This window comes from Anolis carolinensis, unplaced genomic scaffold (assembly GCF_035594765.1).
Source record: "Anolis carolinensis isolate JA03-04 unplaced genomic scaffold, rAnoCar3.1.pri scaffold_8, whole genome shotgun sequence".
NCBI lineage: Eukaryota > Metazoa > Chordata > Lepidosauria > Squamata > Dactyloidae > Anolis > Anolis carolinensis.
This window is the reverse complement of record NW_026943819.1, coordinates 15,280,248-15,306,882: the sequence shown is the minus strand read 5'-3', so window position 1 is coordinate 15,306,882 and position 26,635 is coordinate 15,280,248. Positions and strand designations below refer to the sequence as shown.

The 26,635-nt window shown below is 41.0% G+C and overlaps 2 protein-coding genes across 4 annotated transcripts in view; one reads left to right on the top strand and one right to left on the bottom strand.

Moving 5' to 3' along the window:
* ykt6 (YKT6 v-SNARE homolog) overlaps positions 1-26,635 on the top strand; it is a 57,059-nt gene that overhangs the window by 6,600 nt on the left and 23,824 nt on the right. The gene's annotated exons all lie outside the window — the stretch shown is intronic.
* Positions 27-26,635, bottom strand: gck (glucokinase). 2 transcript variants are annotated; one of them, XM_003224215.4, is made up of 10 exons: positions 24,886-26,635; positions 16,504-16,666; positions 14,531-14,685; positions 13,687-13,806; positions 11,907-12,002; positions 11,248-11,347; positions 6,979-7,162; positions 5,862-6,017; positions 4,585-4,818; positions 27-1,473 (listed from the first exon to the last, which is right to left on the bottom strand). In XM_003224215.4, exons 1-10 carry the CDS (start codon positions 24,928-24,930, stop codon positions 1,329-1,331), a joined length of 1,398 nt encoding a protein of 465 aa, XP_003224263.1. In that variant the 5' UTR covers positions 24,931-26,635; the 3' UTR covers positions 27-1,328. The 2 variants fall into 2 exon arrangements, with proteins under 2 accessions (XP_003224263.1, XP_062816845.1); XM_062960775.1 differs by lacking the exons at positions 11,248-11,347; positions 11,907-12,002; positions 13,687-13,806; ... (1 more) ...; positions 16,504-16,666; positions 24,886-26,635 and having other exon boundaries at positions 6,989-7,126.

Below are 26,635 nucleotides of genomic sequence, written 5' to 3'. Positions count from 1 at the left end.
GATAAAACAGAACAGGTACAACAGGATTGAGTTTTGCCATTTTTTTTATTCTTATTATTTTTAATACAAAAGGGTCCCTGGATCCATGAACAGGATATCAGGAGAGAGATAAAAGGGCGGAATTAGAAGGAAATAAACAATCTTATGGCAGCAGGAAGAGAGAGTGTCTGAGTCAAATAAATGCATGGCCAGGAATCAGGATCAGAGAGGTTGGGATGGAATTTGTCAGAGGGCTAAACCAAGGCATGACTCAAATAGGTTAAAACCTGAATTGTGTGTAACTATGTATAAAGCACAGTGTACATCTGTATCAACCCTCATTGAGAAACTACACACTAATTAACATATGTAGTGTGCAGTTTAAGATCTCTGACCTTTCATATACAGCCTTAACTTCCACTTGTGCACATAATGATTTGACCTGCAGCGGACAAAGATGCATTCATGCCAGTGTCTTAAAAACCAGATGAATGTCATGTCATTATTTTCTTCTCTGCTTAATTTTCACTCTATTTTCACAACCAGCTAATGAAGGCATCATATTTCCCTCTGTCTCTGATTTGCATAAAAAGAAACCATGCAGTTACTTAAAACTAGATTCTAGCACAGGCATGGGCAAACTTTGGCCCTCCAAGTGTTTTGGGCTTCAACTCCCAGAAATCCCAACCAGCTTACCAGCTGTTGGGAATTGTGGAAGTTGAAGTCCAAAACACCTGGAGGGCCAAAGTTTGCCCATGCCTGTTCTAGCATAATAATACTTCTTATGCCCCCTCTCTTCTGATAATAATATGTATTGCCTCAGTCCCTGAAATGTGGTAAGCCAGATAGCAGGATTGGACAAGAGGCCCACATTCTTAACTCCTGCCCTTAAATCACACCCTGATGGTACCACCTGGTGGAAAACAGCACTTTGTGCCAGTCATTTTGCCCAGATTCCTCTTCTTCAGCTTACCATAAAAGGAAAAAAAAACCTCATACATCATTTATTCAATGTCCAGCTCTCCCACACTGTTGCATCCACAATGAACTACGCAAAACTGTTTATTGCATAAACTGAAGCCCCCACAGACTCTGCTGTAGTGGAGAAGGTTTTAAGGACAGAAAGGCTGTGGTTTTGAATGCTTATTTTATGTTCTACTAGTAGAGGTTAGGAGAAACCCAGTGTTACTCCCTTCCCCCATCCCCTGTGTCCCCCCTCCCCAGGAAAACCTTCCTTCCATTGGTTGAGCTCCTTGGCACCCTCTAAAACAACTCAGTCAGGCCCCTGGACAGAAGAGACGTGTCCCAGGCAGGCGCTTTTCTTCCCATGGTCCGTGGCCAGTGCCAGTTCACTGGCTGATCATGCAGGCCATTTTGCATGCTACTGCAGAGATGAGAGCGGCCCCTCTGCCACTGCCTTCCTCCGACTGCAGGAATGTGATGTCGCAGCCTGGTGTCAGTTGTCGGACTGTTGTATGGAATCGGTCTTTGAAGCTGGGGGGAAAGAAAGAAGAGGGAATTTTGCAAAGGAAGCACCATCTCAGAAGATCCCTAGACCCCAGGATCATAGAATCATAAAATCCTAGAGTTGGAGGGGACTTCTTGGACCATCCAGTCCAACCCTATTCTGCCAAAAAGCAGGAAATCACGTTCAAAGCACCCCCAACATCCAGCCTCTGTTTAAAAGCCTCCAAAGAAGGAGCCTTCACCATACTCTGGGGCAGAGAGTTCTGCTGCTGAACAGCTTTCACAATTAGGAAGTTCTTCCTAATGTTCAGGTGGAATCTCCTTTCCTGTAGTTTGAAGCCGTTGTTCCGCATCCTAGTCTCCAGGGCAGCAGAAAACAAGCTTGCTCCCTCCTCCCTATGACTCCCCCTCACATTTTTATACATGGCCCTCATCATGTCTCTTTTCAGCCTTCTCTTCTGCAGGCTAAACATGCCCAGCTCTTTAAGCCGCTCCTCATAGGGCTTGTTCTCCAGACCCTTGATCATTTTAGTCGCCCTCCTCTGGACACTTTCCAGCTTGTCAACATCTCCCTTCAATTGCGGTGCCCAGAACTGGACACAGTATTCCAGGTGCGATCTGACCAAGATCCATGACTTCCCTGGATTTAAACACTAGACTCCTATTTATGCAGGCCAAAATCCCATTGGCTTTTTTTGCCACCGCATGACATTGTTGGCTCATGTTTAACTTGTTGTTCACGAGGAGTCCAAGATCTTCTGAAACCATTCTGAATACTCCAGTTGGGAAAGAGAGCTGCTTTAGCACCAAATGAAGACCTATTTATTTGCCCAGACTTTCAAATCTCAGGCTGAATCTACACTTGCCAAATCATTTATCCTTACCTGGTCCTAAAATCATAGATTTGGAAGAGACCAGAAGGGCCATTCAGTCCAGCCACAGTATCTAGGGAGAAAAAGCTTTCTTACGTATGTGTCCTGCATCCCAAATTGGGATCAGAGTTGAATTAGGGTGGTTGGATGGTGAGACATGTTGTGGGGTGGTTATCTGGCAAGTATGATTTTGACATATTTTTAATGTTCTGCATACTTATGGAGCTATCCACTGGATAACCTTGAGGAGGTCACATTCTCTCAGCCTCAGAGGAAGGCAATGGCCAACCTCCTCTGAAGAAATCTTGGCAAGAAAACTTGGTGATAGATTTGCCTTTGACTTGCTGTATGTCGTAATGACTTGAAGGCATGCAACAACAAACATAGTGCTGAAAGCTGCCATAGTGTGCGGACGTGCCCTTTGTGGTGTCCAAGAACCCAGTTCATAGGCTTAGGCTTGAGCATGGGCTCCGAACGCAGACTCTGGGAGTTTCCTCTTCCAGCTATTGTTTCTGATCTCCTGTCTAGCAGCTTGAAGTTTGTTGCTACCGCAGCACGGTGCTGTTTAATGAAAGGCGATACTACTTTATGAAGCTAAATAAAAACAGGGGCAAATGGCTCTATCCCAGCTCCTGCCAAATATGCCATCCTCAGATGTCTTTGGCAGTCCTTTCAAACTGGCTGAATCAAGGCCAAACTAAACATTGTGGATCAATCTATATGTTTAACTCTTTGTTTGCTTGCCATTTTCCCTTGTAACTTCCCTCCCTCTCGAGGTGCAAACATGGCTTTACAAGATAAGCACATGTCTGGAACCATGCATGGGTGGGAAGCAGCTGAGAGGAGTTGTAACAGTAAAACAGTCGGTGGCGGAAGAGTTAGCTAGCACACCCAAAACTTTCTTCTCCGCTAGCTTTTCTCAAGGAAAGGTACCTTAAGACTGAAATCATCTGCACTTGCCTAGGGACTAGGGGTATGTCAAAATAAATCCAACAGGGCTTATTCCAGATAAATAAGTACATAGTAAAGGTAAAGGTTTCCCCTGACATTAAATCTATTCATGTCCAACTCCGGGGGTTTGCGCTCATCTCCATTTCTAAGCCGAAGAGCCAGCATTATCCCTAGACACCTCCAAGATCATGTGGCCAGCATGACTGCATGGAGCGCCATTACCTTTCCAAAGAAGCCGTACCTATTAATTTGCTTACATTTGCATGTTTTTGAACAGCTAGGTTGGCAGAAGCTGAGGCTAACAGTGGGAGCTCACCCCTCTCCCTGGATTCAAACTGCCAACTTTCGGTCAGCAAGTTCAGAAGCTCAGCAGTTTAACCTGCTGCACCACTGGGGACTAAATAAGTAAATAATTTCATGTAAAATACTGGTTTCCTGTGTAATGTTCAGAATGATTCTTTGGTCCATACTATTGTAGGTAGCAGCAAAGTTAGTTTGGGGATTGCAATGCCCAGAATTATTGGTACATATAGACTGTTCATGTTGACATTCTGAGACATATAGCCCAAAAAAGTAACTTTATTGTCTCTTGGAACAAATCATTCCCCCACCAAATCTGTACTTATGGGAGTGATGTAAAATCTGAGACAGTTACTCATCTCAGTGGTGACAAATTTTTCAATGATCTATAATGTACATTTTTAAAGTATGGCAGATCAATTTGCTCTGGCAATTTACAAGCTCAATATTTCATGATAGCTGTATTTTCTGTGGACTATGAGATATCTTGAATTCAGGAAATGTGGGCAATTCTAATGGACTCAGTATCCAGTGAGATGTCCTTCACTGTCAAACCATAAAGCAGTGCTTCTCAATTTGTGGGTCTCCAGATGTTTTGGCCTTCAACACCCAGAAATCCTACACCTGGTAAACTGGCTGGGATTTCTGGGAGTTGTAGGCCAAAACACCTGGGGACTCACAAGTTGCGAACCACTGCCATAAAGCATTGCAAAGGCTGAACAAAAATCAAGAGATCATTATTGAGTGAAGCTCTGTGCTACACAGTGGCCTTTCTCTGTTTCTAACAGAACCTGACTCCTCTGAGATAGTGGAAAAGGAGACCCAATGCAAGCGAGGTATTAAACCACCAATACAATTTGATACACTGGTCAAAGCTTCTGGGACTCACAGACCAAAATATCTGAAGAGCCAAAAGGTAACAACTAGGAGGCCATTCCAGAATTTCACACCTCATCATTCAAAAGAGCCCAGATTTTCTAAAAGCCTCAATATACCAAGGCTAGGTGGATCTTACCTGGGATGGAGCTTGTAGACTGAACCATCCACGCCTACAGTGATCTTTAGTGTCTCCTCACTTCTGCTGTCTCTCATCCGGTTGATGACACCAGCCAGCCCTGCTGAACACATCTGTGCAGCCCGTGTTGAAACTCTCTCACATACCATACGAACAATGTCACAGTCTGTTGCTGAGGGCAAAAGCCCAAAGGATGTCAGAATGTTGTAGATCTGCTTACGGTCACCAGGATCACTGGGAAACACAAGCATAGGAATACTTACTCCTCTGACTTTGATGTGATTAATGTGCATATAACCATATGTCTTAATAAAAACTAACCAGTCACAACTCATCCATACTCTTCATGTGACATACCGCATTATATTTCCAAATAGCTTGGTAGATTCAATTTATACCAAAGGCTGGTAAGAGACATATTATGGCCACCATAATGGAGATTACTTAAAATCTACAGGATGGATTTCTCTATGTGGTGTGTAGAATAGGTCATCAAAGGTTCAGCCAAGTTTTCCCATTACACTGTCAACATTTTATTTATTTCTGTTTGCTCACTGGCCAAAGAAGTAGCTCATTCCATCTGAATTTCACTGTCGATGAAAAATTGACAACTACATGACATCCACATGGCATCTTATAGTTTTCAGGAAGTTTTGGAAAGAACTGTCTATTACTTTAGACTTCCTGCTTCTATAAAAAAAGTTTCTTATTATTATTCCTTCTACTTCTAGAGCTATTAGGGCTAGAAAAATTTAGGATTCTCAGAACACACAATTAATAGATTTGACAAGTCTGCAGCATTTTTTTGCAGACATCTAATTTTATCAGAATTACTATTGCTAATTCAAGGGCTTTTGACTCTAATAGAATTATTGAGTTTACTCATTGTTGGTTTACTCTTGCATAATTATTATACTTGTACATGTAAGGAAAGTCCAGACTTAGGACCTCATCAGACAGCTGCTAAGCTCCATTTTCACGTGCTGTGGAAACAGAGCCCTATGAGAGTCCTATGGAGGCCGTTACATGATGTAAAGGCACTTCTGGTGGGTCTTCATTGTAAGGATGTGGGATGGCTGGCCATTGTAGAAGATGGGGAAAGATGGGAAGGAAGGAATGGGGTATGATGATTCCCTTTGCTTTCCCTTGTTCCCCCCCCCCCCACACACACACACACTTTGTCTGATGAAGTCCTCAGTGCTGAGAACGTTGCACAGAACAACTGGAACAGGAGAAACTATCAAAGTTTTACATCATGGAAAGAACTTATATACTACCTTTCAACTTGGGAAATTAAACGTGTTTCAAATGACCCTCTGGTTTTCAGCTTCTCTGAAGCTTCTCCATTGAAGAGCAAATTTTCATTAACAAGTTTTAGCAGAACTAGTCGTGCAATTTCACCCATGTACTTCCCTCCTATAATCTTCTCATACCTGGCAAAAGGAGCATTGATCAGTTTAGTGGCACACAGATGTCACTACACATATGAATGCAAATGAAAATCAGAGAGAGAGAGAGAGAGAGAGAGAGAACATGTTTGTACGTACAAACAAAAATACACATTATTCCATTGCTACATGTACATGGGCAGATGTTAGAGCTTGCCAGATTAAATTATTGTGGCTTTCCCCTCTCAAGAATGAATGCTGACTGCTTGGCAGTAGTGGCTATTTCCTCTTGAGTTGCACAAAAACAAACAAACATGGACTCTTCCTCTTTGCTGAACTTAGCAGTTTTTTTCAGCAACAAATGTATGAAGTAGAATATTAGTCCGCTTGTCTGTATCTCAGAAAATCATATATTTAAGATACATGTTCCAACATTACTTCGCTCAGTTTGTTTATAGGGCCAAATAAGGAACTCTAGAAATGAGAAAACGGTTCTGTTTTATTATTAGACCACAAGGTGGAGGATCTCCTGCATTATGCCACAATAATACATTTCTGCAGTGAAATGCATTATTGTGGCATAATGCAGGGGATCCTCCACCTTGTGGTCTAATAATAATATCAACAATAATACTTATTATTATTATACTTATTATACTTATTATTATTATTATACTTATTATTATTATTATTATTATTATTATTATTAATCTGACCTTAGAGTAAAAGGCAACCCAGTGCAGGATCAAAGCCCACCGCTCCCAAACTCTGTCCTCAAGGGGAAAATGTCTTTAGTATCTTAAATGAATGATTAAGGATAACCAAGGAAGCCCATCATTATAGGGAATCTCCCTTTGAGAGAAGACTCGTGCGTTATGTATGGCTAAACAGGAGAGCACACAATCATTCAAATGTGTATTCCCCACCCCACCCTCTAATCAAAAAGAAGACATGTAAAAGCCAGGAAAGCAAGCAGCAGTTATGTTAACTTCGTCATATTCCTTACAGCTGCTGACCGGGGTTAAGCGAGGTCTCATCCACCACATGATCATACTCCAAGAGGAACTCATCCAGTTCTCCGGATGCCCCAAAGGCTCCCCATTCAGTGTTGACACACATTCGACCTTCATTCCCTTCCACCAGCTCAACATTCTGCATCTCCTCCATGTAACAAGCATTGCAACCTGTGCCTGGCAGAAGGGAAATGCAAAGAGGTTCTCCATTATGGGTCAGTGCACAAGTATCATGGGATAAATAATTCACATACAACTATTATTGTTCTTTTCATCCAGGCAAGTTTAGCTAAACAGACTTAACATTACATGCAGTATTAATGATATCTAAGTCTACAACAATATGCATTTGTATTCAGATTTGAACTGGAGAATAGTTCTGGAAGATAAGGTTTTAACCCCTTCGCAGTCTAATTCAGCATTTATTTTGCACATTTAATAACTTGAGAAACCATCTTTCCACAGTCCTTTTTTTGTTCAAAGATATCTGAAATATCTCAGGCACCATTCTCATCACCACAGCCACCACTGCCAATACCAAATCTCTATATTGTCTGGAAACGAAACTGAATTGATTAAATGATGACAGTGAGGGAGATTGCCATCTTTCAGGGATGCTGAAGATGAGTATTTCGACATAGCAAGGAGAAGGACTTGATGGCCTTTATAGTCCCTTTCAACTCTGAGATTCTATGAATATGTTACAGCTCCACCATGAAACTATTTAAGGTTTAGTGAATTTCCAGCCAATCCTAGTTTGTTTTATTTTCTCAAAAGGATTTTTGACAGCCCATGTAGCTGCCTGTGCTCTCTCCTGTCCTGGTCCGAGTAAATGTACAATCCCCATTGTACCACCTCTCCACAAAAGTTAACATTGACACTGAAATATAACACCACCTGAGCTCTGCGAGTGAAGCATTCTTCCGAATGAAGCAGACAGTGTTTGAGGATAGGGACATCCGTAGGGATACCAAGGTGCTTGTTTATAAAGCCATTGTCCTCCCAACCCTGTTATACGCCTGCAAAATGTGGACCGTCTACAGATGTCACACTCAGCTCCTGGAACAATTCCATCAACTTTGCCTCTGAAAAATCTTGCAAATCTCTTGGGAAGACAGGCAGACAAATGTCAGTACACTGGAAGAAGCAAAGACCACCAGCACTGAAGCGATGCTCCTATGCCATCATCTCCGCTGGACTGGCCACGTTGTCCAAATGCCTGATCACAGTCTCCCAAAGCAGTTATTATACTCCCAACTCAAGGATGGAAAACAGAATGTTGGTGGGCAAGAAAAGAAATTTAAAGATGGGCTTAAACTAACCATAAAACTGCATAGCATAGACACCAAGTACTTATTTATTTATTTCGTGTCAAAAGCATTGCATAACAAATACATTTTAAAATGATGAAAAAAAGGAAATCATTCACATACAACTAAATAGCTTTAGACCAAAAACAGGCAACAGCAACCGCATTGTCCAAGTACTAGGAAGCCCTGACCCTTGAGCGCGCTAACTGGAGGTAAGCTGTGACCAGCAGTGCTGTGGAATTTGAAGAGGCATGAATGGAGGGAGAAAGGGAGAAATGTGCCAAGAGGAAGGCACATCAAGACAACCCTGGCCGGGACCACCTTACACCTGGAAACTGATGTCCTCACTGCGGAAGAACATGCAGTCAAGTATAGGGCTTCGCAGTCACTTACGTACCCACCGCCAAGACACTACACTTGGAAAGCCATCATACTCAGACAACGAGGGGATTGCCTTAGTAAAGTAACAATCCCATTACAAACAAAAGTAGTCCAAAGCGTACTGTCATTCCTGTGTGTAAACGCTCTTGGCCATTCTTATGTGAAACCTCCCCTTTGTTCTTTACCTAGTGTTATTTAATTGACACAGGATGATTTATACCTCAGTCCTATCCAACACCAGTGCAAATCAACAGTGCCATAAAATGATGTCAAGGATGGGAACCTGTGTTGATAAAGGAGTGTCTGAGAATGTCCACTCAGTATAAAAAAAATGTATTCCTGGAACCCTCAAATAACACCCTGGTGACATTAAGCACTTGAACATTAAAAAAATCTCGCCAGGCAACCTGCTACCATAGCATTGCAAACAATATTTCTCTTCTTCAAATAAATGGTGAACCAGATGCCTGTTTTTGAGCCCAACTGGCACACTCTCCTCTTCCCCTTCTTGTTCATTACAGGAAAACTCGGCACACCATGCTTCACCAATGTCCTTTTTTAATCTGAACTAGAATGTCAAGGAACACACTTAAATGGATGAGAACAATGTATTAATAATAATCCAGAATGAATAAACAGGAAGTCTGCTGAGAAAGACAATAGCCATTGCCTTTTAAAAACTCAAACCCTATCACCTGCCTCAGGGGAGCGTACTTGCTACATCAATGTTTAACATTTACACAAATGACCAGCTACTGCCAGAAGAGACAGAGAGTTTTATCTGTGCTGATGATTGTTCCATCACTGCTCAAGCAGGGAGCTTTGAAATTGTTCAACAGAAGCTCTCCGAAGCTTTAGCTGCTCTTGCTGCCTATTACAGGGAAAACGAGCTGATTCCTAACCCATCTAAAATACAAATGTGTGCTTTTTATCTTAAGAACAGAAGAAATCCCAACTGGAGCATTGCAGCACACCCAAATACCTGGGAGTTACTCTGGACCGTGCTCTGACTTAGAAGAAGCACTGCTTGAATATCAAGCAAAAAGTGGGTGCTAGAAATAATATCATACAAAAGTGGACTGGCACAACTTGGGGATCAAAACAAAATACAGTGAAGACACCTGCCCTTGTGCTTTGCTACTCAGGTGCTGAATACGAATGCCCAGTGTGGAATACATCTCACCACGTTAAAACAGGATTTATCCCTTAATTAGACATGCCGCATTATCACAGGATGTCTGCACCCTACACTGCTGGAGGAATTATACTGCTTAGCCGGTATTACACCACCTGACATCCATCAGGATGTAGCAGCCTGTAACTAAAGGACCAAGGCATTGACATCTCCAGCCCATTGTCTGTTTGGATATCAGCCAGCACGCCAATGCCTTAAATCAAGAAACAGCTTCCTAGGATCCACAGAGATACTTGCAGGAACACCTCAGCAAGCGAGAATCCAAAAGTGGCAGGCTAAAACCCAGAACCTCAATCCATGGCTGATACCAGATGAGAAATACCCCCCTCCCCCCGGAAACACAAAAGACTGGGCGATTTGGAAGTTGCTGAACAAATTGTTCTCTGGCAAAATGAGATGCAGATCCAATCTTAGGAAATGGGCCTGGAAAATGGAGTCCACAACATGTGAGTGTGGAAGAGAGCAAACCACAGACTACTTACTACAATGCAGCCTGAGCCCTGCCACATACACAATGGAGGACCTTCTCATAGTGACACCAAGGGCACTCCAAGTGGCCAGCTTCTGGTCAAAAGAAACCTAGTATAATCCCAAATTTAAAACGTTTGTTTGTGTTTTTAAATACATTATAACAGTATCCTTAATTCGCTTCTGACATAATAAATAAAATAAATAAATACCTGATACCTAAGATCCTTATCAGTCTCTGCAAATAAGTTAATAATACAGAGAATATCAAGAGCTATGTGTCTAAGGAGGGATGGGAACAATACAGTTTGAGGGAAGAACAAGGCTCTAGGTCCAGTCCTTAGCAGTTCTAATAAAATAAAATATCATAATTAAAAATTGTAATCCATAAATCTCTTGAATGAAAGCGATTCAAAACAAAATCATTGACAAAGAAAAAGCAGAAGAGAGTCCCAGAACCTAGAAGCAATCAGGATCAGCTCCTCTCCTGTGGATCCACCAGAAAATACAGTAGGTAAAATGCATAAATAAACATTCATATTAGGAAGATTGCCCACTTCAGTTGAATTTGAATGCAATTCTGTTTAAATCCTCTAAGCTAATAGAAAACAAGGATGAGAAGAAAATGCAAGTTGGTTTAGGAAAATGTGATTAAATTGGGACCAAGAGATTTTCACATTCCTAGTGGCAATTGTATGAAAAGTGGTAAATCAAGAGAGTGGGAGGAAGAGGAGAGATCTAGTAGCACCAATCCCTGCATTGTCTTTGTACACTGTGGATTCTGGCAAGCAGAGTGCAGAAAAATATTGGGAAAAATGATTACCTGAACTGAAGTGGTATTCAATGTAAATTGTAAAATATTTACATATAAGGGCAATTATATCAGAAGGACAGGTAGAATGCCTTACCCACTATCATGCCAACTTCACATCGGTGATCCTCATAGTAGCAGGATATCATTGTTGCCACTGTGTCATTGACCATTGCAACCACATCCATCTCAAAGTCCTGTACAAGGTTAAAAGATTTGATATAAGCTCAAAGCCTTATAAGAAGACACCCTGAATAGGATAAAACATATTAAGGGATAATCACATGATAGACTACTATAGCTACAAGCCCTTGCAGATTTGGAAGGAAGATGCATATAAACATGCAATAAAAGTTTCTGAAGCAATGGCATGAACGGTTGTGTATTTGCAGAGAAGATGGTGCCTTGCTTTCAATGTCTAGAAATCAACTGAATAGGCAATAAAATCTGACTTTAGCACAGCACTGATGACATGATAGTATCTTTGGTCACATTTTGGAGGCACAAAGTAATTTAGGAGGCAGATGAATGTTTGCATGGAAGACGTTCTCTACTGCCATGCCCCTCTTCTACCATGCGCTGCCTAACATGGCTTTCTAACTATAGGATGAACTCCTTTGCAGTGTAGTTGCCAATGACAGTCAGAAATATTGAGATAGATGGACAAATGGTCTGATATTGTGGTGTCAATAAAGGTATTCTATGAAACAACAGGGAAGTCATGAATTGAACAGCAGAGATTTATTTTCATCTCACCCCTCGCCGTTTAATAGCATCTCTCAGAAGCCCCACAACATTGTTCCCTTCTGCGCCTGATGCTTTGAAACCTTTAGTCCAGTTCAGTAGGATCCCCTGTAGAGCAAATGATGGAAAGGATCACACCAAATGTGTCAAAATGAGCATGAACCCTACATCAGACCAATGTAGTTTTTTAAAAAAAATAAAATATCGAGTAGTTCTGTATAGCTAGCAAGCATTCAACAAACTGGCAAATGGAAAGACAGACAAGTATGGCAAAAACATTTCTAGTATATAGAATGGTTGTACATAACTATTCCCATGCTATATTTTTCCCTGGATATAACATAGAAAATCAGTCCAAACAATACTTTCGTTAACCATAATTAGCCATTTGTATTATGTTATACAGGGCCGTAGCCAGAAAAAAAATTCGGGGGGGGGGGGTTGAAAATCTCGGGGGGGGGGGTTGAACCCCTAGCACCCCCCACCCTCACTACAAACCTGTCAATATCTGCTTGAGATAGTGCCTGGAGGGACTCTTAATGTTTTCCGTCTCATAGATTTAGCATGGGGATTTGGTTAACCAGTTAAAATTCATGAGTAAACCAGGTTTTCTTTATAACCTGAAAATTTGGGGGGGGGGTTGAACCCCTAAAACCCTCCCCCTCGCTACAAGCCTGGGTGGAGAGCATATGATCCTCCAAATTTTGTTGGACTGCAGTTCTCATGAGATCCAGGAAGCACAGCCTATGGCAAGGGGGAGTAAGAGCTGGGTGCCATTAACATTTATTTATTTATTTATTTACATCACTTTTAGCCCGCTTTTCTCTCCGAGGGGACTCAAAGCGGCATACAATAAATAGGCAAAAATTCAATGCCTAAAAACAATGTAAAAACAACAATTCATATAAAACAATCTACAAAACAACAATTCATGTAAAACAGATACCATTACAAAATAAAATCACATTATATAAAATTGTAAGCATGTCCAAGATTAGAATCCATTCATCCAGATTCCTCAATAAGTCTTCGTACAGGTCATGTAAAGTCCATGTTCTCATTCATTAAAAGCTTGCGTGCACAAGCATGTCTTTAAGGCTTTCCGGAAGCCTAGGAGAGTTGGTATCTGCCGTATGTTGCTGGGGAGGGTGTTCCACAGCCGAGGAGCCACCACCGAGAAGGCCCTGTCCCTCGTTTCCACCAGCCTTACCTGCGAGGCTGGTGGGACCGAGAGCAGGGCCTCCCCCGATGATCTAAGAGTTCTAGAAGGCTTATGGGGGAGATACGTTCGGAGACTCAGACATTCTTCAATCCTGCATTACATTAACTGATGGACTTTGACCAATGGTAGTAACAGTATTGCCACTGTAGTCACAGCTGATTGCCATCTAAGCTGTCTAGTGTGAATCCATCTTATATTGGTAATGTGTGGTAATTTCTCCATGTAAAGTTCCACATCAAAAAATAGGCTGAAAGAGCAGATCTACCTCTCTCCTAGCTAAGCTAGAAATATGTGCCCAGCACCTTTCAATTAATTGCCCAGAGCTGAGTCCAACAAAAATCAAGAATTTGCACCCTTGTCTGTGCCTGGAGATCCACCCACTGAAACTGGAAACTCATGGACAGGCCGTGAGTTGTGGCAACCCTAGAAAAACAGTCACCAACACCGTAAAAATGTTATAGTAGAATGATCAGAAGTGGGAGTCAAATGAAATAGCATGTGCTTTTATATTCTGGGTCACTGAAAAGCAAAATGCAGCAAGGAAAGGAAAGATTCCACACCAAAACTCACCTTGTCAATGTCTTCATGCCGTACAGGGAAGGAAAATGTGAAACCCAGAGGTAGCTTTTTGTGTTTCATCTGATGTTTGTCTAAGAAGTCAGAGATGCATTCTGAGATATAATCGAAGAGCTAGGGAGAGAAAAACAAAAAAAATGTCAGTTGATGTCAACTGAATATTTTCTTTCTGGTCTTGCAAGAAGAAGACATGACCTAAACCATCTGGAAGACCGAGGCTTTGGCTTCCGAACCTTTGATTATTTTGATTGCCCTTTGCTGAACATACTTTAGCTTGTCAATATCCAATTGAATTGTGGTACCCAGAACTGGACACAAGTGAGGTCTGGCCAAGGCAGATTAGAGTGGGACTATGACTTCCCTTGATCTAGACACTATAGATCTAGAGCCTAGAATTGCATTGTCTTTTTTAAGCTGCTGCATCACATTGTTGATTCATGTTTAACTTGTTGTCTACTAAAATTCCAAAATCCTTTTCACTGTACTGTTTTTAAGCCAGGTGTCACTCATTTCTTTTCTTTCTTCTTTTTTTTTTTTTGCCTACTAGCTTATGTACCTGGCCTTGCCCGGGTTAGATGTTTTCTTATATTTTGAGAACCGCTGTTCCTGAGCATTCATTTCCAAACTATAATTTAAAATGGTGGCATGCAGCTCCATATGCCTGGTTTGTGTGCATGGAAGTGGCAGTAGTCCTTGCTTGTATCTGCCCACATGCCCAGGGCGTGGCATAAATTCCAATTCCTTCTCTACCCATGACAATCCTTCTTCCATTCATCATAATTCTGACACCTACACAAAAATATAGAACATGTTACTAGGTTAATATGATCTGACTCACCATTTCAGCTGTTCCTGTCATGGCATCTTCTGGGATTGAATACATCTGGTGCTTTGTCTTCACAGTCCACTGTCCTTCTTCACCTTCGCCCACTTTTACCAGCATAACTCGAAAATTGGTTCCCCCAAGATCCAAAGATAGAAAATCTCCAACCTCTGCAGTTGCAAACTACAGTGTCATTCATTTCTTCAGTCATCAGTTCTACTCACATGTTTATTGTATTTCTAGCCCATCATTTTCTCCAAAAAAAAAGTAGTATATATGGTTCTTTCCCCTCTATTTTATCCTGATAGATAATCCTGAAACTTGTTCTCAGATCATTCCAGAGCAATGGGAGCCACTGTTACCAAATGGGCATTTGAAACTGGGGATACATCTAAATAGGACTATATATCCAAGTGGGTGAGAACTGGCTCCATGGAGTGTCATTCCCAATTAGGGAAAGCCTAGCACTAGGGAAAGTTGGAGAATGCCCATGTAGATGTGCCCTAAATCCTCTAATTCATTCCCACACAAATTATGACTTTTTTTTCGTGTCAGGAGCAACTTGAGTTGCTTCTGGAGTGAGAGAATTGGTCGTCTGCAAGGACGTTGCCCAGGGGACGCCCGGATGTTTTGATGTTTTTACCATCCTTGTGGGAGGCTTCTCTCATGTCCCCGCATGGAGCTGGAGCTGATAGAGGGAGCTCATCCGCACTCTCCCCAGGTGGGATTCGAACCTGGCAGCTTTCAGGTCAGCAACCCAACCTTCAAGTCACTTAGTCCACTACGCCATCTGGGGGCTCCACAAATTATGACTGAGTTCTACTCTACCAAAACTTGACCTGGTTCAATGTGATGAAGTGGTTAGACCAAGCGTGAGTACTGTGCTACTTTCCAGGTGTTGGTGGACTACAACTCCCAGCTGTCCTACTCAATAGAGTAAATGATGAGGAATTCTGGAAGTTGCAGCCCATGAACATCTGGAGGCAAATTTTATACTCTCGGCCAGTACATTGTATCATAGTTGCTCATATATAAATTATGCCTTTGAGGTGTGTGTGTCTGGATAGGCATTCTTGTACATAACAACAAAAATAACTTAGTTTAAATAACCTCAATTGTCTAAATATAACTAGGAGATATTTCATACAGATGTGATAATGTCAAAGTGTTTCTGTTTCTGACTTATGGCAATGACTCCTAGAGCAGGCCTTGGGGATCTGTTTGTCCAGACGGTGGAAGAGGCAATGTTGGTATCAGTTAATTTTTGACCTCATCCTAACCAACAGTGATGACCTGGTTAGTAGAGTGGAAACTTGAGATCCTTAGTGACATGTTCTCCTGAAGTTTGTTATACGGTAGAAAAGAGAATTCAATGTATTGAGATATACATCCAAAACTTTAAGAAACCTGATTCTGGGAATACTGGGTTTAATCTCATTGTTAGGAAGAGCAAAAGATAAGGGAGTCCACAAAATATGGTTTCTTAAAAGTGAAGCACTGAAGCCATAATTTCAAACAGTTCCAATGAAGGGATGGGAATGAGGTCCCTTCCACACCATCTATATTCCAAGATCTGATCCCAGATTATCTGTGTATCTCAGGGCCCTTCCACACAGTCCTTATATCCTAGGATCTGATCCTGGAATATCTGCTTATTCTAGGTTTTCTAGCAGTGTGGACTTATATAATTCATTTCAAACCAGATAACCTGGGATCAGATCCTGGGATATAAGGACTGTGTGGAAGGGGCCTCACATCCCCCCCTTCATTGGAACAGTTTTAAATTATGGCTTCAATACTTCACTTGGGCCAACTAAGAAAGAAATCCCAGCTACTGGTTTTGGATGCTGTTAAAGGGAGAAAGGGGTTATTTGGATTTTTGGCAAGCAGTAGAATATCCTGGATGGTATGACATGCTAGATTTGAGATAAGAGTCCCTTCTATGCTTGCATGTCCTAGCAACCTGCATTTCTAAATAGGTGAGTTACCTGATCCCTCAGGAGTAGAGCGCACGTAAGTGGGCAGCATCTTTACAGAGGCTTCTTGGTGAGTCTCTAGCTTTAGCCCTCGGTCCATTTCCTTTTGCATCCGGCGCATCACCTTTTTCAGATCCTCTTCTCGTAGCTGGAATTCTGACAAGATTTGTTCCACCTGCAAGAGAAGACAAGCAAATGTTTATGAATATGGGGAAATATGGACATTTCCTGATTTTCTTATCCTTCTTGCTTTAATTTAAGATGGCATCTGTGTCTTTCAAAAGAAACTTTGGACCTCTTTATATATCCAATCCAGAAATGTGCTTGAATTCATTCATGGCTTTTAAAAACATACTGCACCTTGTGGTAATTTCAGCTAACATGTACATGGGCAAACTTTGGCCCTCCAGGTATGTTGGACTTCAGTTCCCACAATTCCTAACAGCTGGTAGGCTGAGCTAACAGCTATGGATATCACTATGTTCCAGACAAATGCTTCTATTTTCTAAATTAACTACTGAAAAACTGGCAATCTGTCTGCAACACAATAAAGTAGAAAAGCAAGAGGCTGGAGTTTTTTGAGGCAGGGAGGAATGAGCTCTTTACAAACAGGAATGTCCTGCCAGAGATATTAGAAAGAAACTACTGGAATTGCATAAACACACAGCAATCTAACTACTTAGCAATATTTTAAAACATAGCAGAAAAGTCTTGAGAAGACATCTGAGCAGAGCACAGTGCAGCCCTTACCGGTTGGAAGTTCTCAAACACTTTCTTCATCACTGACAACTGTAAACTCTCAAAATAATTTTATGAATCCCAGATTTGCTCTTAGGCACAATTGGAGATCTGTCCGTTGCCTGTATGCTCTTAGCCACCTGGTCTGGAGCTGACAAGACAGACCCGATGGCTGCTTCTTTTTGTTGCATGTTTGCTTAAGCTCAAGCTTGAGCATTGCTGACATTGAAGACAATCTATCCAATCCCCAAAGACTAAAGGTTCACCATTGGGAGGAGAAGGACTAACAATTGTCCAGCAGAGAAAACGGCCGCTAGTTATCAGCAACAATACTAACAAAAATGATGCAAACAGTAAAATGATGTAAACATTCCTAGCACATCAGGCTTCACTCATGGCAGCTTTAGTACTATGGATGACCCAGTGACAAGGAAAGAGCAGGGCAGGGTGGGTATAAAGGGGGAAAGGTTTTCCAGTAGAAATATTGGGAACACTTTCATAAATTTGTGCATCACTTTTGTTTAGATTGTTTGTGGGTGTTCGTAATGTCTCTATTCTCTCAAATGATTGTTACATTCAAATGCCTATTTCTATTCAATTTCAAAAACTCCCCCAAAATGCATACGCTTCATAACTGAATTGGTTAAAAGTATGAATATCCTGTCTTTTGCACACAAAAATGATAGAGTTCTCCAGGGCGCAAATTTAAAATCAAAGAATATAAATCAATGGCCATTACAAGTCATCACAGCTATACTTCATCCAGGAGCTGTGGCAGCATGGGTATGAAGGTGAAAGTATGGAAATTATTGTAAATGTTATATACTATCATCTGTTTCTTAATTTTGGTATAAATGTGTATTTGTTTTGGGATTTGGGTGGGATGGGTATTTACATATGTTTTTTCTACGGCAGGACATTTCTTTTAGGACATTTCAGCCTTTTTTTTCAACCCTGGAACATGTAATAATTAATAAGTTGTGACCTTATTCTGTCATATACTCATTTTCCTAAACCCCTACCTACCTTGCACAAGATTCTCTCTCTCTCTCTCTTTTGACAGAAAGCTATCTGGTATTCTTCTGAACAGCAGAATCCTAGGCTATAATCACAAATCCATAGCAACTGTTCACCGAGACAAACAAATTCTCTGTGCTCTCACGTGTAGCTTAAACATTGCACTTTTAAGCTAATGAACCAGGATCTTTCCAGGATGATGGAGGAAGGCTCCCGTTGCATTTCCCTCTCTCTTTAGGTTGCACAGCTGTGCTGGAGTGGAGCCAGCCAGGTGTGAGTCTATATGTACTAATGAGTTTTAACTTGGTCAGTTTCATTCTAGATATTTGCAGAGCCCCGACTGTGAGATCATCATCATTCTCATTGCCAGAGTAAACAAATCATATGTCATAAGGGCATAAGTCTACACAAGAAACACCACGTTGAACCATTCAGGCTCATCCAGTCTGGCAACCCAGTGGCAGAGGCTTCCAGAAAAGAAGGAAGAAGGAATAATAGAATAATGGAATCATAGAGTTGGAAGAGACATAAGCCATCCAGTCCTGCCAAGAAGCAGGAAAATCGTATTCAAAGCACCCCTGACAGATAAAAAAAAAGCACCCCTGACAGATGGCCATCCAGCCTCTGTTTAAAAGCCTCCAAAAAAGGAGACTCCACCACACTCTGGGGCAGAGAGTTCCACTGCTGAACAGCTCTCACAGTGAGGAAGTTCTGCTGAACAGAACTGGGCCCAGGACAAACCCTGTGGCATTCCACCAGTAATTTCTTTCCAGGATGAAGAGGAACCATTGGTGAGCACCCTTTGGGTTTGTTCGCATCACCTTTACAGTTTACCCCAATTCTTACAGTGAGGAAACTTTTTCCTCATGTTCAGGTGGAATCTCCTTTCCTGTAGTTTGAAGCCGTTGTTCCGCGTCCTAGTCTCCAGGGCAACAGAAAACAAGCTTGCTCCCTCCTCCCTATGACTTCCCCTCACATATTTATACATGGCCACCATCATGTCTCCTCTCAGCCTTCTCTTCTGCAGGCTAAACATGCCCAGCTCTTTAAGTCACTCCTCATAAGGCTTGTTCTCCAGACCCTTGATCTTTTTAGTCACCTTCCTCTGAACACATTCCAGCTTGTAAACATCTCCCTTCAATTGTGATGTCCAGAATTTGAGAAGAAAAGAAAGAATAATTTTATACAGCCAAGACTTAGCTCAAGTTGCAATAGGGTTGACCAAGACATTTTGTAGAAGCAAAAGACAGGAGTCTCTGAACAACTAGATTGAAACAAAATTGGTGCAATCAACAGTCACTTCATACTTTAATCCTGGGTAGAGGAAAGCATTGTCCAGCCAATCTTCATGCTGTCTGAAGATTATGAGATTTGTAGTCACTGTAAGAACACTAGGTCTGAGAAGGATGTTTATAGTACAATACACTTTGATTACTAGGAAAGTGTAACGACAATGATGCTGTAATTATTTTAAAAAGAAAATAAAACTAATCCAACCAGAGAAGTCAGTCATAGCAGAGCACCTGATGAACCAACCTGGACACAGCATATTATTTGAGAACATAGAAATGCTGGACCACTGTCACAACCACCAAGTCAGACTACACAGAGAAGGCATGGAAATCCAGAAGCATGCGGACAACAGAAAGGAGGAAACCATGTAAATGAACAAAATCTGGCTACCAGTATTAAAAAAAACTCTAAAATTAGAATAGTAAATAAAGAACAGTACTCAGAAGACAGGGGAATTCGAGACAAGAAACAATCAGGGTCACCTAACACCTCCCAACAAAGGATCCCCTCAGGTAGGAGGCAGCCAGGATTTGAAGTTTCGAGGACATTCAATGCTAATCAAGCTGGCCAACTACAACATTCACATGCCTCAAACAGACAACAGTTCCTTCTCCCATTCTGGATATTCCACAGATATATAAACCTCACTTTCCATGTTTCCAACAGATGTCACAACCTCTGAGGATGCCTGCTATAGATGTAGGCGAAATGTCAAGAGAGAATGCTTCTGGAACATGGCCATACAGCCCAGAAAACTCATAGTAACCCAGTGATTCTGGCGATGAAAGCCTTCGATATCATAAAAATTATTTATCCCATGCTGTAATTCAAGAGGAAGAGCTACTTTTTCAGTCATTAAAAACACCAGTTGGAAAGGGTGAGTAGGTAAAGAATGGCTGAGGGAATCAATCACTTCAAAGACAAATACTGTTCAGACTTTAGGAGGCTCCTATAGGGCCTATACCTCCCCAGCTATTGAGCAGACATGCAAGGTCAATTTGCTGGCTCTTTGGAAATGTATTTACATTCAGGCTGTAGATTCCCCCTAGCAAGCTCTTTTGTAGCATTCATTAGCCCAGTGTTATACCACCGCCACTTACCCCCTAATCCAAGTCAATAATCTGTCTTCTATAAGAATATCATTCTCAAGAACATCATGTGTCTAGTGGTAAAGATTTAAAATCATCAATACATTTATTTAGGAATAGGTTATTCTGAACATAGATAAACATAGATGCTTACAATAATTTATCATTCATTGCCTCAGAAGCTCAGTCAACTCTACAGGATGTATCTTCTCATCACTGTTGATCTGGGCATTATGCTTCTATTAATGCTGTCTCAGATCACATTTGCCTTTAAACACCTTTTTAGCAAAACTGAATATGAAATACAAATTGGCTAGGGGGATTTATTTTATTCATTCAGATTTTCTAAGAGAAACAAAGTAGCAGTCTCTTAAAACAACTCTTGCAAAACAGCAATAAGACAGCAAATAGTTGGTTATGTTGATATGAATTAAACCAATAAATGTTATCATCTGTTGTCAAAAGATTTCATGGCTGGAATCACTGGGTTGCTGTGAGTTTTCTTGGCTGTATGGCCATGTTCCAGAAGCATTCTCTTCTGATGTTTCGCTCACATCTATGGCAGGCATCCTCATAGGCTGTGAAGTCTGTTGGAAACTAGGCAAGTGGAGTTTATATATCTGTGGAATAATGTCCAGGGTTTGAGACAAGTGTGAATGTTGCAATTGGCCAGCTTGATTAGCATTAAATGGCCTTGCAGCTTCAAAACCTGGCTGCTTCCTGCCTGGGGGGATATCATCTGTCTTGTGTTTCAGATACTCTTCCTTTCCTCCAGACAATTGTACTTGAATAATGGCATTCAGGGTTTACCCTCTACATTTTATGAAATCCTTATAGATGTATGTTATAGCAAACTAGAGAAGCTTAACATTGCTTTGAAAAATAGTTCTAAATTTCAAAATAGAATTATATATATATATATATATATATATATATATATATATATATATAGACATCACTAATCAGATTAATTTTGTGCAAGACATTGTATCCATAGCTGATCCATAGCTGGTATTTGACATCTCGGAGTTGATATAATAACAACACTTAATAAGTACTAGCTATTGGATTCAATGCAATATATGTGTTCCTACCTACTGGCATTGCCTTCTAATATGGAAAGCCTAATCAAATGTTTTTATACTGAAGAGGAAATTATCGGATTTTATATATGTCCTTAGAACTGGGCTTACTTTCAGTATTTAGAGGAAAAAACAAAGGGCTAATTGATAGTTTTCTCCTGTCTGCCAGCATGATTAGAGATAACATCAGCTTGGAACAATGCTTAGAAATTCTCTTTGATCCAGTTGAAGGGTAGGCATTAGCACAGCTGGAGAAATTAATGTATCAGATAAAGGCATAATGAAGTCACCAAAACAAATTAAACCTCTGTTAGAGCCCCGAGTGGCTCAGCAGATTAAACTACTGACCTGCTGAACTTGCTGACTGAAAGGTTGGCAGTTTGAATCCAGGGAGCGGGGTGAACTCCCTCTGTTAGCCCCAGCTTCTGCCAACCTAGCAATTTAAAAACATGCAAATCTGAGTAGATCAGTAGGTACTGCTTCTGTGGGAAGGTAACGGCGCTTAATGCATTCATGCTGGCCACATGACCTAGGAGGTGTCTACGGGCAACGCCAGCTCTTCAGATTAGAAATGGAGATGAGCACCAACCCTCAGAGTTGGACACAACTAGACTTAACGTCAAGGGAAACCTTTACCTCTACCTAAACCTGTGTTGGCTTTATAGCTGAAAAGCTCATTTTTGCTGTAGTGCTATTGTCTTTAAACAGCCCTCTCTCAGGACTGATTTAGTCTTGTATTTCTGTATGACAGGAGGTTGGGCTGCATAGTCCTTTTGGTCCATTCCAATGGAATGATCTATTCTATAAACAGTTTTCAGTTTTGACAAGAGAAAGTACCTTAGGTCTTGATTATCCACCCAAGACCTAGTTATCTTTGATTACTGTAATACTGAAAACAGGCTGAAGTCTCCCCCTTCAGCCTGCTGTGCTATGCTCAGAGGGAAGAAGTATGTATCAGGATGGCATCATTATCTCTGCCAATGAAAATATCCCAATTATTTGATCATGCACGCCTTCCTTTGCCATTCTTTTACTGGCCATCATTCATGCACTCACTTATTTGCCAACAAGAGCACTTATTTGCTTTAAATTTGCATCTGCCAATGTCTGAATATAAATACACATTAGTTTAAATATAAACATTAAACCTCCAATCATGGTGGGAAAGACTATGACCAAGAGACCTGTGTGCCTCATACCTTGACTGCTAAGAGGCTAACAGACGGTGTCAATGCGCCAAATTATGGGTGTATCTGCAGTTTGGTGAGGCACCAACCCTCTTTGGCAATGAACATTAAAGACCTTGCAAAAGTACAACTCCCATGATTCCATAGCATTGAGCCATGGCATTTAAAGTGATATTAAATTGCATTGATTCTTCAGTGTAGATGCATGCAATAAAACAGATTTGAACAGGAGAACAGCTCCTCAAACAGTTACATGGATCACATTAATAAGTAATGCCATTATATGCAAAACAATGGAAAGCCCTTATCTATGTGATGGAGTAAAGCAGTGGTTCTCAAGCTGTGGGTCCCCAGGTGTTTTGGCCTACAACTCCCAGAAAACCCAGCCAGTTTGCCAGCTGTTAGGATTCTGGGAGTTGAAGGCCAAAACATCTGGGGACCTACAGGTTGAGAACCACTGGAGTAAAGGCTTCTATTAGCTTGTATTTTATGTAAGCGAAAATTCATTTTCATTCAACAAGTACTACATGATTACGCTAGCATAACAATTCTAGTATCAACAATACCTGAAGTACTACAGTAGAAAACCAACATCCTTGAACATTTATGGCAACAACTATATCCCACAAAGCATTTTTATGGGAGGGAGTCCAATAGTCTTAAATAAGCTTTTCTCGGTTTAGTGCACTCCACTTTCATACTTTGAGAACGAGGTAGTGATTTTCAGTTTTCAATAGGTTTTCTGTCTGAAATGTGGCGATTCCATCAATTCTAGTATGAACTACTTCATATTCTGAGGCAGAAGTATGATTTCTAGATATAGACAGGGTTTGGCAGTTTTCATTATGATCTTTTCACAAGATTTACTTAAGTGCCTTTTTGGCAAACTGTTAGAAACTTTTATTCAATCCAGCAAGGCAGTTCTTAGGGGAAATGCATCTTGCGCATAGGTGATGTCTAAGCATTTAATTTAAGCCTCATGCAGTTGTAGGGGGGAAATTGGGATTTTCTGTTGTTTTCTACGTGTGGGATCAATAGACCACAGTACAATTGGAATAGATGTAGTGCTTCTGACATGCAAACCTGATTATTAAAATGATAAATAACTAGTTGCGTTTTATCTTCAAGGTGATACAACTCTCTACAGCTGACATTTGGAGATTTTAAAAACCATTGCGTACTCTTCTGCACTGGTGTAGCAGATTAACTCCAGCAACATTAGCAGTCTGGCAAAAGAAAGGGAAAAGTGAGATAAGAAGGTTTGGGAGTTAAGGCTCTTCTGGACTCTTGGAGCAGTTGGACATGCTTTGTTCATTTCAAGTAGGCTGGAACGTACTTAGTCCTAATCTTCTTTTATACTGTCTTTAAACCACTTCATTGGATGTGTTACAATAGCTGATTCCCAGATTAGTTTAGTGTTTAGACCTTATTTTGTGTGTTTTTTTGTTATTTAATATTTCATGTTTGTTTTACTTAAGTGATTTGTCTTTACTGTTCTAATGAAGCACAGATCCTATGTAAAATCATACTATGTATTTTTGACACTAATATTGAAATCTAAATATATACTGAAAGTCTTTACTTTAAGATGTTACCTTTAAAACATTGTTCCTGGCGGTTTATTTCAGTGGAGGGTTGGCATGTTGCAGTCCAGGGAACACATGTTCCTTTAAATTTCTAGTTGCAGTTTTAAGACAGAAAGTAGCTACAGCACTTTCCACCACTTATTTCTTCCAGTCCCATTAATCTGGTCCCTTCCCTGTTCACAATGAAGCATCCTAATGTGTTCCGGAGGACAGAGAAGATGCAGCGGACAATAAGTCACAGCTTCCTTTTCTCCTACTATACTGCAAATATTAAACCTTTGTGTATGTTTTATGGATCATAGCCCGATAATCTTATCTAAGGCAGTTGCCTTCTATTAGCAAAGTTTGCATCCGGTCACAAAACTGTCAGAACTAAGAATCAAAATCAAATATGAAACATTACCTTCTCCTTCTTGGAGCTGTCCATCCTAGCTCTGTGATCCAGCATTGGAGCAGCTGACAGCAACAAGAGGTAGCTCTCAAATCAGTCTCTGATAAAATTAAAAGATGCAGAATGCCAAATTTGCCTCCCCCCCTCCCACAGCCCCTTTTCTTGCTAAGACGTCTTGCTTGTCCTTAGCTGAATGGGCTGCCCTTCCTGTCACTGTGGAGGATATTCCACTTTCTTATATTGTTTATTTCATGTATAAGGTTGTTTCCTCTTCTTTTGAAGTTGGTTGCCACGTGACAGAATGTCCTTTTGCTTTACCTTTGGTTTCTGGATTTCTCCCTCTCCCAAATGCGCTATCAGGCTTTGTCTTCACTTTCTGCTTCTCTTGATAATATATTGAAAAGCCAGATCCATCCTGTGAGGATTCATTTTGTTGATCTACATCTTGTTGAAGGCAAAGCAACTAGGCCCTTCCCAGTACAAAAAGTACTTCCTTCCTCCCAGGTAACAGCGCATGGGAGTGTTGCGCATGTCTCTTTCCCACCCACCGACTTCCTCTTGATTCATCTACACCTCTGGACTCGCCATTAACTTTATTTACTTTATTCCTTGACGACGCTCTCTCATTTTTGCTGTCTGTACAGGCAGCTTCCTGGAATCTCAAAATGAACCCCATATTGCCACGGAAATCATGTTGCTGTACCACCTAATTCAGGCCCCTCCTGTCTTCCTGACCATTAAAGCTGTCATGCAGAATACTGCTACCATGGGAATAAAGCTCAAGTCAAAATAGGCATAACAACTATATCATCTCTTTGTCGCTGCTACAGCAACCACTTAACTGTAGGTCTTAGCAACGTACTCTACTACCATAGCGATGTGGGATTATAGAAGCCCATCTCCAAGGGGCAAAAGGTTAGACTCATGGACTCATAGAGTTGAAAGAGACCACATGGGCCATCTAGTCCAACCTCCTGTCATGCAGGAAAAGCAAAATCAACATACCCCTGACAGATGGCCATCTAGCCTTTGTTTAAAAACCTCCAGGTTGGCCAAAAAAGAGGCAGATGCTCCCTTAATCATCATGTGGAAACCAAAGAGATGTGAGTATGGTGATGGGTAGAGTGGCAGCTGCTGCTAAGATGGAAATGTCTGCATCAACACTTCTGCTCTCACTTTTGACCGGGAGACTGAGCAAACTGACTGCTGCCATACTGATGCTATTAGCCAGAATTAGGAGAGACCAAAGCCTGTGTTAGTTTGTTTGCAAATCCCTGAATTCTTCATTCAGATTGGTATCGAGACTGAAAAACATCATTTACCAGTAAGCTTATTCATATAGTTTCTAGGTGTGTGTGTTTGTATACATATATATATCTATTTAGAGGGGGGAGATGTTGTAACATAAAAATGTAGGATCTTTTGAAATCGTTATATATTTAACTGTTAACTTCAAATCAACAGCTAACATCAGGAACCTTTGAGTTTATCCGATGTCTTGCATTAACCCTAGCCATGCTAGAGGGATATGAGGGCCCTTCCAGACAGACCCTATATCCCAGAATCTGATTCCACGTTTTCTTTTTATCCCAGATTATCTGGCAGTGGGGATTCATATGATCCAGGATAATGCAGAAAACCACAGATCAGATCCTTGGATATAGGGCATGTCTGGAAGGGCCCTGAGAGTTGACATTCAAAATATCTGGAAGATAAACATTTCTCAGTTTATGTAATAATTCAAACGCACCATAATTTGCAC

What these genes read in the sequence shown, in the direction of transcription:
- gck (XM_003224215.4), bottom strand. Translation starts at nt 24,930, where the DNA reads ATGCTGGATCACAGAGCTAGGATGGACAGCTCCAAGAAGGAGAAG. An exon ending in ACAGCTCCAAGAAGGAGAAG is followed by an intron (nt 16,667 to 24,885) that starts GTAATGTTTCAT and finishes CTTCTCTTGCAG; the next exon opens with GTGGAACAAATCTTGTCAGA. An exon ending in TGAAGTTGGCATGATAGTGG is followed by an intron (nt 7,163 to 11,247) that starts GTAAGGCATTCT and finishes CCCTTCTGCCAG; the next exon opens with GCACAGGTTGCAATGCTTGT.